This window comes from Melanostigma gelatinosum (assembly GCF_949748355.1).
Source record: "Melanostigma gelatinosum genome assembly, chromosome: 5".
Lineage (NCBI taxonomy): Eukaryota > Metazoa > Chordata > Actinopteri > Perciformes > Zoarcidae > Melanostigma > Melanostigma gelatinosum.
In genome coordinates, this window is record NC_136638.1 from 9,010,077 (window position 1) to 9,024,349 (window position 14,273).

Genomic DNA, 14,273 nt, shown 5'->3' on the forward strand with positions numbered 1-14,273 from the left:
AGTTTTTCCGAGCTGATACTCCATCCATATGGTCTCACCCCCACCTTCCTTCCTGCCCCATTTAGCTCTGGCTGGTTGGCATAAAATGCAGGGCGCCACAGACACCACAACTCCGGTATTGTGTGAAATACAGAGAGCCTTTAATGACGGCGATAGGCTTAATCAGCGTTGTGTGAACTCGTTTGGCAAGGGATTGATTGTAACAGACATTTATTTGTTAAAGTCCGGCGCTCCAGCTTTAACAGGGAGGACAGGTAACCACGTTCATGGTGAATCAAGATTTAAAGGACCTTACTTTCCAATGAACATGTCCGCATGGCATAACACACTGTGAGAAAATATATTCAGCGTTGCCTTTCCCCATTCTTCCCCTGAACGCCACATTCTCATGTTCCTGGGATTGACGCTAGTGGAGGTAATCAGACAAGTTTACTGAGTATTTCGAGGCAGGCTTAACATTTTCAATGTGGCGTTGAAGTCACCGCAGAGGTGAGTTCAATCCACACTGTGACACCAGAGTGACAAAGTGAATTTCAGCTTTCCGTGTGAATTATTCAAAACAGACTACGCCGGCTGTCGCTGTAAATAAGCCTCGATGTGACAGCCACAGAGGAAATATTTTTATAGCATCACGGCGTCATCAGAAGGGAGAGAGGGGCGACCTGGACTTGAACCCGTGACATTGTACGGCAGACATCCCAGAGTGTCTGTTCATCATCCAAGAGGCTTTTTATGGAAGCTGTAAACTGGATGATGTGATCATCCTGCTCAGACCCATTCAGCAATTTCTAAACTGTGGCTTTTGACAGTTATTATCACCCCGTTTTAATCAGACAGGTCGTATTTTGACAACAGATAATAAGAAAAGACTTATGTTAAGGGCCAACTGTTTGACCCCGGAAAGGCTTGTGTTTGTTTTGGAGCGTTTGAGCACATTCAAATTCAGCAAAGACCATAAATAGTCTTCTGAATCTGAAGTCATCCCTTTTTGTAGTAAAAACATAATGTCAATGTGTCTTTTACATGTATTATTAATAGTTTTTTTTATCACTGATAGGAAGGGAAGAAATTATTTTGAGAAAATATCAGAAATACTCCTTTTCCTCTCAGCCAGAAGCGTGTCCATGTTTGTTTTCATTGATTGACAGCAGCAGCAGGCTAATTGTCGCTAACGTGATACAAAGGAAACAAACTTGCCATGTAGCTAGCACATAGCTAGCACGCCGTGGCCAGGCAGTGTGTTGTTAGTGATATTGAGGTGGATATTGAGACCACACCAGTGTCCAAACAAAGCAAAGTTACATTTTCAGTTGATATGCTGGTTAATGTGCTGCAGCTGAACAGTTAGCCTGAAGTAGCTAACGCTACCTAGCCTGCAAACTGACGTTAGCCGTGCACCTTCCCCAGCTGAAAGCTTGTTCTGTCGTCGTTGCAGGACGAGATGTGTGGTCGTGTTTGTAAGTTAGATGAGAAGGAGACTTTAGCAGGAACGCTAACGTATGTTGTTCAAAGTCTGTGGACCAATCCCAACGTCCCCCCTAAGGCCTTACACCCTGAACCCTCAGGGACGTCAGCTGCTAAAGGGTTGGGTGTGAGAGTCTGCAGGGGCTTGAAATGGTGTAAATACGAAGGGGACAGCACTTAGCTGCGACATATCATGTTACGTATAATAGTGGGTATTTATTATATATTGTTTACTCCCTGACGAGACAAGATGATATTTCAAATAATCTATTTAGCTGTTTTTGTCAAAACAGCTTCAATAACAACATGAAAAGAAATAGTTGATGAATAAATCAGCTGTGATCGTCTCTGCTCGCATTCCTCTGATTCCATGTGTTTTTAAAGTGTCATCCTAAATCCTTAATGTTTCTGTGTTCATTTAATGTGCAAGGCACCCATGTGCCGTCCTCTTTGTTTACCTTTTTTTTTTTATGCCTTCGGGCTTCCACTGGTAAACCCGTGTTACAACGCTAGGAATTATGGGTAATTCCCTCAGGCAGAGTCTGCAGAAATGCAGACTTAAGGAAAATGTTCATATTGGGCTCAAAATGTCAGCGAGAGCCCCTATGTATGTGTATATGTATATACTGTATGTATGTATGTATGTATATGTGTATATGTATATACTGTATGTATGTACATGTGTATATGTATATACTGTATGTACATGTGTATATGTATATACTGTATGTATGTATATGTGTATATATATATATACTGTATGTATGTACATGTGTATATGTATATACTGTATGTACATGTGTATATGTATATACTGTATGTATGTATATGTGTATATGTATATACTGTATGTATGTATGTATATGTGTATATGTATATACTGTATGTATGTATATGTGTATACTGTATATACTGTATGTATGTACATGTGTATATGTATATACTGTATGTATGTACATGTGTATATGTATATACTGTATGTATGTATGTATATGTGTATATGTATATACTGTATGTATGTACATGTGTATATGTATATACTGTATGTATGTACATGTGTATATGTATATACTGTATGTACATGTGTATATATATATATACTGTATGTATGTACATGTGTATATGTATATACTGTATGTATGTATATGTGTATATGTATATACTGTATGTATGTACATGTGTATATGTATATACTGTATGTATGTATGTATATGTGTATATGTATATACTGTATGTATGTACATGTGTATATGTATATACTGTATGTATGTACATGTGTATATGTATATACTGTATGTATGTATGTACATGTGTATATGTATATACTGTATGTATGTACATGTGTATATGTATATACTGTATGTATGTACATGTGTATATGTATATACTGTATGTATGTATATGTGTATATGTATATACTGTATGTATATGTGTATATGTATATACTGTATGTATGTACATGTGTATATGTATATACTGTATGTATATGTGTATATGTATATACTGTATGTATGTATGTATGTATATGTGTATATGTATATACTGTATGTATGTACATGTGTATACTGTATATACTGTATGTATGTACATGTGTATACTGTATATACTGTATGTATGTATATGTGTATATATATATACTGTATGTATGTATGTACATGTGTATATGTATATACTGTATGTACATGTGTATATGTATATACTGTATGTATGTATATGTGTATATGTATATACTGTATGTATGTATGTATATGTGTATATGTATATACTGTATGTATGTATATGTGTATACTGTATATACTGTATGTATGTACATGTGTATATGTATATACTGTATGTATGTACATGTGTATATGTATATACTGTATGTATGTATGTATATGTGTATATGTATATACTGTATGTATGTACATGTGTATATGTATATACTGTATGTATGTACATGTGTATATATATATACTGTATGTATGTACATGTGTATATGTATATACTGTATGTATGTATATGTGTATATGTATATACTGTATGTATGTACATGTGTATACTGTATATACTGTATGTATGTACATGTGTATACTGTATATACTGTATGTATGTATATGTGTATATATATATACTGTATGTATGTATATGTGTATATGTATATACTGTATGTATATGTGTATATGTATATACTGTATGTATATGTGTATATGTATATACTGTATGTATGTATGTATATGTGTATATGTATATACTGTATGTATGTACATGTGTATATGTATATACTGTATGTATGTACATGTGTATACTGTATATACTGTATGTATGTATGTATATGTGTATATGTATATACTGTATGTATGTACATGTGTATATGTATATACTGTATGTATGTACATGTGTATACTGTATATACTGTATGTATGTACATGTGTATATGTATATACTGTATGTATGTACATGTGTATACTGTATATACTGTATGTATGTACATGTGTATATGTATATACTGTATGTATGTACATGTGTATATGTATATACTGTATGTATGTACATGTGTATACTGTATATACTGTATGTATGTACATGTGTATATGTATATACTGTATGTATGTACATGTGTATACTGTATATACTGTATGTATGTACATGTGTATATGTATATACTGTATGTATGTATATGTGTATATGTATATACTGTATGTATGTACATGTGTATATGTATATACTGTATGTATGTACATGTGTATACGTATGTGTGTGTGCAGGAAAGCATAAGAAAGCTCTCATAGCTCTTTTATATATATGTGTGTATGTATGTGGATATATACATATATATGTGTAAATATATGTATATGTATATATACAGTATATACTGTATATGTGTATGTATGTATAAATATTCTGAGTTACATACATAAATGAGCTATGAGAGCTTTCTTATGCTTTCCTGCACACCGGCATCCACTCAAGGATAGACACACAAATGCACACAAATTAGCATTGTCGTGCACACATCAATTATACTGTACACAGACACAAAAGCACACACATAACTCACACATACACACACACGCACTGCAGCAGCTAATTAGTCTTTGTCTCCCTGGTTTTGTATATTATCACTAATGTCGGGGCCCGGGGCGATGTTCTGCAAGCTCAGCAACTTTTCCCGCCGCATCAAACCCCCAGAGTTTCCAGGCGGAGGAAAAACATAAAAATATGATCTGTTGTGCTGCAAACAATATGAGTCACAAGAGCAACAATAAGGCGGCTGAGGGAATGGCCGCCGATGCTCGAGCAGGGAGGGCAGAATCACAACAACTTTAGGAGGAAAACATCACTCAGCGACTGCAGGTGAAGTCTCAACAAGATGGTTCACTCAGAAGTAGGGCGTTACCCCAAAGCACATATAGTTATATTTCCATTCATAATGTAATAACAATAAGAAAAATAAACGTTTGTTTTTATCTCATATTCGTGGGTTTGTGGTACATTTATCTGTCTCCGCTGTGCTATGATGTGGCTTTTTGATATATTGTCTGACAATGTTTTATGAGTCACGATTCATCATTTGTCAGTTATAGTTTGTTGTCATGGTTATGTCCCCCTATTGTCGAGATGAATTGTGAGCCGTTGTTGTGGGAATGTGTTTTAACTGAACTACATATGACCTGCAATAAACGGCCGCTATGCGCAACCAATGGGAATGGCTTTGCTGCCTCACACCTCTGGTGCCACTGAGCAATGGCAGGGTGTTCACTGTAGCAAGAATCACACTTCAGCAATAGTCACAACGAATAAACATTGAGTAAAAAGATAATATTCAGTTACGATAAATATATTAATACTCATACTGATTTGTCTTTGTGTGTGTGTGCGTGTGCGTGCGTGTGCGTGTGTGTGCGTGCGTGTGTGTGTGTGTTCAGCAGTTCACTAAACAGGAAGCAGTCTCGGCGGCGTGAAGACAAGCTGCTCCCCCCCCTCCTGTCGCCGCTCTCTGACGATCCGCCTCGTAAACGGACCTGTGACAGCAGTTCCTCTCTCGGCCAGGAGGGCGTCGCCTCCGGGACGCTGCCCTGCTCCGCCTCCTCCACTTCCACTTCCACTTCCTCACACAGACACAGGAGAGGTGAAGGCAAGGCGTCGGCACACGCGAGGAACGGCAGTGTAAGTGCTCAAAAGTGCTGCTGTTGTACGTTGTCCTGTTTGTATAATACACCAAGTTTCCAAGAGATTTCTCATTTCCCAGTTTGTACATCCTCCATTCCTTTCCTCGCCTCCTCTCCTCGCATCTTTGTCCCGCCCACTGGAGATGCGAGGAGAGGAAGGGAGGAAAGGGCGGAAGGAGATGGGAGACGAGGCAACGGGCATTTAATAAATGAGACATCCTTGCCTTGGCGCCGCCGTTTTTAAGCAAAGTCAATTCAAAACATCTCACACAGCTGTTTTGTTGTACCTCTGTATTTATGCACTTACGAGGTGCTACACAAATAGTGAAGGACAGAGAGTTTGATGGATCTGATCGTCTTAGTTATTTACAGCTTAAGAGTACAAAAGGAACAGTTGCATTTGTAAAGTCATACTTGAGATTATTCCAGCTGACACTGAACGTCACGGATGCCGAAAAGGAACACACACCGGTGTGTTGCTTCTTGCTCCTCCTCGCTCCCTAAACATAATCTCAGGAAGTGGGACGTGCTTCACGATGGAGCGCTGAGATGGATTCTCAGGTCAAAAGCTGGTGGCATTATCTTCTCCCCTGACACTGTTCCCAAAAATAACTCTTGAGTTAATGACATGCCATGAATCTGCAGCGTGACACACATCTCCACCGCTGCTTCAGGAGGTTCAGGAGCAAAAGTCACTGAAACATGTTGTGTGCGTGTTGTTCCCGGTGGTGGAGGAAGTATTCAGAGCTTTTACTTGGCTACAAGCAGCAATACCACAGTATCCAAGTGTTACAAACCAATCCATCCCTACGTTTACCCAAGTAACAGTACTATTAGTGTTAAAATAAACTTAAAGTATTGAAAGTAAAAGTACTCATTCAGCAGAATCATATATGTTACATCATAGTTATATATTTCTGGGTGCAGTAATGTGCACATCACTTAAATGTTGCGGCTGCTGAAGATGGGGATAGTTGTAACTACTATGTATACAGCTGGGCAGCTTATATGACATATCAATCATCTGAATCTGCAAAGTAACTCAAGCAACCAAATAAATATAGTTAGTAGAAAAAGAAAGTATGTTTGTCTCTGAAATGTAGTGGAGTAGAAGTATAAAGTAGCATGAAATGGAAATGCTCAAGTGATGTACAAGTACCTCAAAGATGCACCCAAATAGAGTACATGACAAATGAGTTACTTTCCACCTCTGGTACTGATGTACAGTAGAAGGTAATGCATGAACACAGATGCAAAAAGCACAAGATTGACTAAAGAAGTGCTCCCAGTAAACGACTAAATGTAGAAGTATTCACAAAATGGCAAAACATTTAATCATATTCTACTTAATGTCCATTTAAAGTTTCAGAAGAGCTTAAACTGCAAAACGTTCGATTTGTCATGGATGTGCGTGTGAATATAGAATCATAATGTTCTGCAGCATCGACTTCTGGCTCACATGTTGAGTGAGTTCAGCCACACCTCTCAGGCGTACTTTGTTTCTATCCGTTCATCCCCGACGTATAACGGTGACATCATCATTAACGACCGTTAATTCAGCCGGCAAAGTGAATCCATCGCTGAGCGAGAAGCCGGCGATACAGTTGAAGTAGCAGTTTGATGAAAGCCGCGCATTGTCACGCTATCGTAACCGTGGATTTAATGCTTCCCTACTTCAGGACGTCGACACCCACGGCGAGAAGCCCAGCGGAGACGGTTACCATGCCAACGGACAGTCGGACTCGGAGGTGTGGTCGGAACCACCGGTGGAACCTGCAGAACCTCGCCGGCCACGACTGACGTTCAGCGACACGTATGTGGAGATACTGGTTATACCGTGCACGGAAATATGTACAAAACAGGAACACAACGACTGCAATGGATCCTGAGCTGCTGCTTCACCTCCTTGTGAAGTCTGTTAGCAGCTTCATTCATAAACACATTCATATTCTCATCAGCGTGGTGCATAAGACCCTCGTTGCTTGTAGAAGTAATCTCTCTCCTCCTGTGTGAGGAGACAGCAGGTGTCTGCTGTTTACATGGAGCAGGTCTGGGATTGTTCCACTGTATCCATGTTATGTGTCTTGTTTTTACATCACAGGGTTTGTGTTGATTATGCCTCTCTCTGAGATAACTACATGCAGCCAATGAAGACAGAGCAGACTGTTCTTTATTCAACACAAGTGTAATAATCCAAACTTAATATCTCCGTTGCTTTTTTTTAATGGAGGCCAACCGTTTGAGTTTGACTGAGGGGTTGTGCTTCATGGCACAGTAGGAGATGGAGAGCACCATTTCAGAATATTTGGCAGAAGGTGGAGTGAAGCTTGGCGGCTTTAGTACCAGCAGTACCAGTGGATTGAGCTGGAAGCTGTGGTTCTACAGGTTTGGTCTCCATCACAAGACTCAAGTCACAAATTTGATGACTTTAGACACGACTTGACTAATATCCAAAAAGGCTCGCAACTCGACCTGGACCTGGATGACTCGTGACTTCACTTGAACTTAAATCGGCTTGAAAACACTTGCTACCTTCCCCCAACATAGATTCAGATTAAGCAGTATTTTATTTTAACAGTGTGCCACAAATCAGTTGATTTCCTGAACAAACTTAACGCGCATCATTCCCAACAAGTCCACAAGTAATTCCTCAGATCCGCTTTGTTTGAACCAATGCGACAACATCCAATCACGTTGCAGGAGAGAACTTAACTCGTGTTGACTTACTGAGTGGCAGTCAGAAGCAGTGATACCAAAGACACGTTTGTTCTACGCGGTGGTCAACAAAAACTGATTGCAGGTGTAAAATTATAGATGAAGACACAAATGGCAATGCATTTGGTGAAGAGCACATTAGTACTTGTTTAGGACTCGAAATTCAAAGTTAAGGACTTGACTCGGGACTCGGGACTTGATAAACAGTGACTTGGTCCCACCTCGGCTAGCTGCTAATTATTACCACCATGATCTATCTTATGATCTTACACAATAATGCAGCCCAGAGGCGCTCTCTGCTCCCAAATAGTGTACCCGACGCAAAAGAGCGGGTCTGACTCACAGGATGTAGAACGTGAATACAAGCCGACCATTGGCTGCTGACTCCACACAGAATTCTCCTCCCCTTTCCTTTGCAAGAGCACCGTCGCTGCACCCTGAGACAACTGTGATCGGTTTAAAGAAATATGAACAACGCAGAGTGGAACAAAAAGAAAAAGGTGTGACCAACAGACTGGCAGCAGTGAGACACTGTAGGTCTGGTCATGTCAGAATAGCCCAAACCTGACATGCATCAATACTTGGAAATAATACAACATAGACACACACACACACACACAATCCAAAAGGGACCCGAGGATAATTAGACCTGATGAAGAAATGCTGTCGACACCAAAAGACCCCGATACAGAGAGAACCCCGGCAGTGGCAGCTGCGTGACGCTCCCCCAATTAACACGCAGCTGATGTCAGAGAGATTAGCGATACATGTGATTTCCCTCTGTGCTTTACAAGTCACACTGACACCAGACCAGTCCAGACTGCTGCTGCTCATCTTCTCTGTTCACCACCCGGGCTCCAGATCCAGACAAAGCCCTCTGCTGAACCAACAGAACAGACTGTAGCACAGTCATCATAATGATGACACACCTTGTGATTAGAGCTGATGGCAAGTCCACCGAGTTCCCCGAGGATATTGGACACGTTGACACAGTAGAGCAGGACCCTACCTGACCCAGTTAGCCTGAGTATAGTTTGGACCCACCCTGACTGAACCGAGTGGTCCCATGGAGACCTCTGATGCATTCTCATGTCGGTCTCAACTGAACATCAAAACCTGCCGGCACGTTTTCTTTTAACAATCGCCAAAACTGCACCGTTTATCCTCGCCAGCAGCCGTATCAACCGTCATATTTGTCCGATTTTCATCATTCCGACTGATATTTCATCAAAAACATTTCATTCTACACGTCTCATTTAACATCTCGCCCAAAATAAACCCTTGACTCTAACCAGAGACTTTTAATTTGCCTGCAAGTGTCACGTGACAACAATCCTGAGCTTGAGGAGAGGCTGGAAGTAGAGGTTGTACAAATGTCAATAGTTCAATATGTATTATTTTCTTTCCACAATTGGTAACACTTGTGGACACTTGGAAAAATGTTGTCCATATAGATTCCATTGTTTGTAAAAATGATCAACGAAATTCAATCTTCTTGTTTCTGATTGATGGCATGGCTTCTGTGTTATCGTGCACAACAGACCTGTTTGAGTTGCCTCCTCTTCCAGCCGTGGTGGTGCTGTTTCCAGAGAGGTGCAGGACTTTTACCTTGCAGTGAGTAGCGAGGCCACAGAGACACGGATGTGACAGCTGACAACCGCGTGGTGTTCAGAGGGTTAACACAACTCGTCTCATCCTGAAACAAGTTATCTGCTGTTAGGGAGGATCGCCGTCCTCGTGCTGCAGATCAGACGTTTTAAAATGCCTGGAACTACCTCACCACTGGTCCGGTTGTGTTGAGACGAGAAAAGATGTCGCGTTGCTTATTTGTCCCAAAGGGTTCCTGCATTATTCATGAAACAACATGTTTTGTTGTTACACTCAGGTTACACTGAGCCTGAGGAATGTATACCTAAGTAGGCTACTGTATATAACTCACAGCGAGCTACTCGTAGCCAGTGATTATGTAAATCAGCCTGCAGGGTTTTAATTATTTACTTATTGTCACATGCTATGTGTGCTCTTTTCCCCCTGTGCTGTTCCCAGAGTCCACAGTGCAGACTACTACATGCAGGAGGCCAAGAGACTGAAGCACAAGGCCGACGCTCTGGTAAGACGTCGTCTCCCACAACTCTTTCTGCAGTCACTGAAAGATGCAGGTCACACGCACACACACACACACACACACACACACACACACACACACACACACGCGCACACCTCCGTCCTTCAGCACATGGGCAACGAGGAGACAAACAGACGGCAAGAAAATGATTTGATAACACGATGTTACCATCTACAGTCTGGACTTTAATTATGCGTGCACGCGCTCAGACGTGTGTGTGTGTGTGTGTGCGTGTGTGTGTCGTTGATCATGCGTGTGCACTGCAAGTCTCCGAAGAATGAAAATCTATTTCACATCAAGTGGCGCACTGGATAATTAGTGTTATTTATTGCAGCATTTGTCTCCGGGGGAACATTGCATTCAAGGACTGATGATGTCTGCAAGATTACACAATATCAAAGGAATTATCTGATCCCCTCCCCGACAGTGAAATGAGATTTATTTAACTTGTTACTTATCTTGTGTTTACGCCTTCTTTCCTCACATTTATCTGGGGATTTTGCATCTTAGCGGGAGATTATTCCAAGAGTACGTCTGCCACAATGCTGTTAAGACGTGGCTTCTTCTGTCTTTGTCTTCTCTCTTCTGCTACATTTCTTTTTGGATTTTTCCTCATTGTCACATTTCGGCTTTCTCTGCGTCACTTATTCATCCGTCGCTCTTGTTTCCTCGTTCTTCCTCTCTTATCTGTAGATGGACAAGTTTGGTAAAGCGGTGAACTACGCAGACGGCGCCCTCTCCTTCATAGAGTGTGGGAATGCTATGGAGCGAGATCCACTGGAGGCCAAGTCCCCGTACACCATGTACTCTGAGACCGTGGAGCTGATCAGGTACAGTGAGGAGGGACAGACAGAACAATGAAGTGAAGACTAAGATAGCTATATATACTGTATATCAACAAGCATTACTTTTAGTCACTGTGAGGAACTTGTGACCCACAAAATACACAAGACCATCAGCGAGAAGATGGTCTGTCCATATCGTGAAAGCTTGTCAAACCATGCACATAAATAAACACCGGCAAACAGAAGCACTTGAGACGTGATCTCTGGCTCTGTTCCTAAACGTACCATTGAGTATGCAGTGTGTGCGCACTGTCAGCAGTATGAGGACTTTGTGTACGAGAGAAATTAATTTGTACTCGATAAGCAGGAAGTATAAACGTGAGCTTAATGGACATACTCAACCGCTCCCAGCATGCATTGCTCCTCTTTAGACGAGGCTTGTTCAAAGGATTACGATGTTGAGGTGAAGTTGAGGCATTCATGAAGATTCTAGCACTTCTTTTTTCAAAGATGATTCTCTGGAAATCAAAAAGGTGCTCTCACACTCTACTCAGCTGTGTAGCCATTGAATGCTGTATTTCCTTGATTCTTTCATGACGACCCACAGAGATGAGTGGGTTCTTCCCATGTGCACTGCCACTGCACATTCCCTATAATTACACCTCTTATCAGCCCACCCTGTTGTAGATTTAGCCTATTAGCCGAAATAATATTCTGCGGTTGCATATCTTCACCTCTCTGCCCACAGAACATGACTCATCAAAAACCTGAGTCTTGGAATAACAACTAAAAGCTGATTAGCTGTATTGAGAAACGTCAGGACTCTGCAGGATTGTATTTTATTTATGTCTTTGTTGTGTGAAGCATCACAGACCCGCAGAGCTGCTAATGAGCAGAGTTTAACGAGTGTTGCGTCGCAGGTTCTCCAGAGCTGCCGGTGTGTGAAGCCACAAAGAGCGACTTTTAAGAGAGCAAAGTGAGAATAACAAACGACTGCTTCCGACAGCAGGCGCCGTAGTGGGAGAGAGTCTTTCCACTGGAGGACTCAGGTTCAAGCCCCGCTTGTCTGCACTCATCCATCCTGCTGAAGTGTCCTTGAGCAAGACGCCGAGTCGCCACCAGCTGCAGGGGGGGGGTGCTGATCTGTGACTCTGGCCTTTGACCTCCCCGGAGGAGGGAGCAGCAGGAAGGGACAAGAATTTCCCCACAGAGATCGATGAAGGACAAAGGTGTCGGCGCTCTCACTTGATTCGCCCGTCACCGCTGGATTTCATCTTGACCGATTCAACCAGCTGGCTGAGCAATCACACCGGGTCACCGAGGGCGGGAGGCGGCAGCCGATCCCCACAGCATCTTTGAAATACCTAATCAGCCACCAAGGGATACAGTCATCCTGCCACAGAGGCAGGTGAAGCTGACCCGGAGCTCGTCTTGCCGAAGGGCACTTCAGCAGGGTGGACGCCGTGTAATTGCCGTGTCGCCGCTTTACATTCATTGCGTCCAGAAAGAGCAGCTCCTCGAATGACCTTTAACCTCGGTTTCCTAATGACGATGAACCGTGAGGATGCACGTGTTGACCGTCATTAACAGATGCAGCGTGTTTACACTTCACCGCCATCGACCAGCGGACATGTGAGTGATGAGCGTCTCTCCTCTGCAGGTACGCCATGAGGTTGAAGAACTTCACCAGCCATTCAGCCACCGTCGCTGAGAAGAAGCTAGCCGTGTTGTGGTACGACCATTCTCTTTTTATGTGTGTGTGTGTGTGTGTGCAGGGCCGTAGTCAGGATTTAAGAAATACTGAGGTCATGAGTTTCCCAATGCCAGGTTTCTAAATTGTTTCTTACCATTAAGATGTTTCTGGTTTTTAATTATGAGGCCGGCCAAACTGCTGCGTGAAGCTACCTGTTACGCTCTGTTTGAGAAGCTTCACCCACAAGAGAAGGTGGGAAAGATTTTCACGCTGCTGTCTGACATCAGCAGACAAGAACGGAACAAATTGATCAGCGTCAGTCATTGTACGACGGGACCTGAAACAATCAGGAAACATGAACACAAGCTGCCAACAACGTGTCATCAGCGCAGCGCTGTGACGGAGTGAAGCAGGACTCAGATGTCAGGTCAGGATCTGACAGTCACACAGATGCTGTAGGCTGACTGTGGTTCACAGTACACCGGTCACCTGACAGCAACAACGACGACACTCTCCTGCAGAAACAGAGGCAGAAGGCTCTGTGATTATTATTACAGAGTTTTTTTTCATTTTATTTATTTGATGTGATATTTCAAATGACAATCACAAAGAGCTGGACTTTGATTTGATCACATATTAGTGTCGTACGTTTCTCACACTCTTTGCTTCACTCAAGTTCCCCCTAATCCGGGCGGACGTGCGTTTGAAGTGCGTGTTTGTGCGGATGACATGAAGGCGGTACTGAGGACGGAGCTTTAAAGGGGATTCATCTGCCTTCTCGAATGGGTTTGTTTCCATAGTAACCGCTGTCTGTCTCTGCTGTATCTGAGGATGTTCCATTTGAAGAAAGACCACGCTGTCAAGTACTCGCGGTCGCTCATGGAGTACTTCAAGGTAGCACACGCACACGCACACACACACACACATACGCACACACGCACGCACGCACGCACGCACGCACACACACACACACGTTTGGACATGGACTTTATTTCCTCTTGCTCTCATTTTCTCCCTCTGCGTGTGAAAAACATGAAACGCCAATTACAATCCCTCCAACCCATTTCATATTCATGTTCATGGTGCCCGTGCATTCATTTTGCATGACGTTATTAAAATCCATTCTTCCTCTTTGATATTAATGTGTTAATTAGCTCCGTCAGTCATCACAGTGGATTGTTGGGGTTTAATGTGCTTGTTTTGATTAATTGCGTTTGGTTTAATTAATGACTGAGGATGTCATTATCACAGCGCTGCGTTTGCGTTGATGGGATTGGATCCTGGGACGGGCCTGACTGGTTTAGCTGTGTGTGTGTGTGTGTGTGTGTGTGTGTGTGTGT

At 42.2% G+C, this 14,273-nt stretch overlaps 1 protein-coding gene across 1 annotated transcript in view; it reads left to right on the forward strand.

Moving 5' to 3' along the window:
* Positions 1–14,273, forward strand: part of aff2 (AF4/FMR2 family, member 2) — a gene marked incomplete at both ends in the record, with an annotated part of 132,664 nt that overhangs the window by 112,101 nt on the left and 6,290 nt on the right. The window contains 6 exons of the mRNA XM_079268092.1: positions 5,373–5,613; positions 7,295–7,428; positions 10,377–10,440; positions 11,149–11,285; positions 12,901–12,972; positions 13,734–13,827. Of these exons, the coding sequence (XP_079124218.1) occupies positions 5,373–5,613; positions 7,295–7,428; positions 10,377–10,440; positions 11,149–11,285; positions 12,901–12,972; positions 13,734–13,827 (742 nt within the window). The remainder of the gene's footprint in view (positions 1–5,372; positions 5,614–7,294; positions 7,429–10,376; positions 10,441–11,148; positions 11,286–12,900; positions 12,973–13,733; positions 13,828–14,273) is intronic.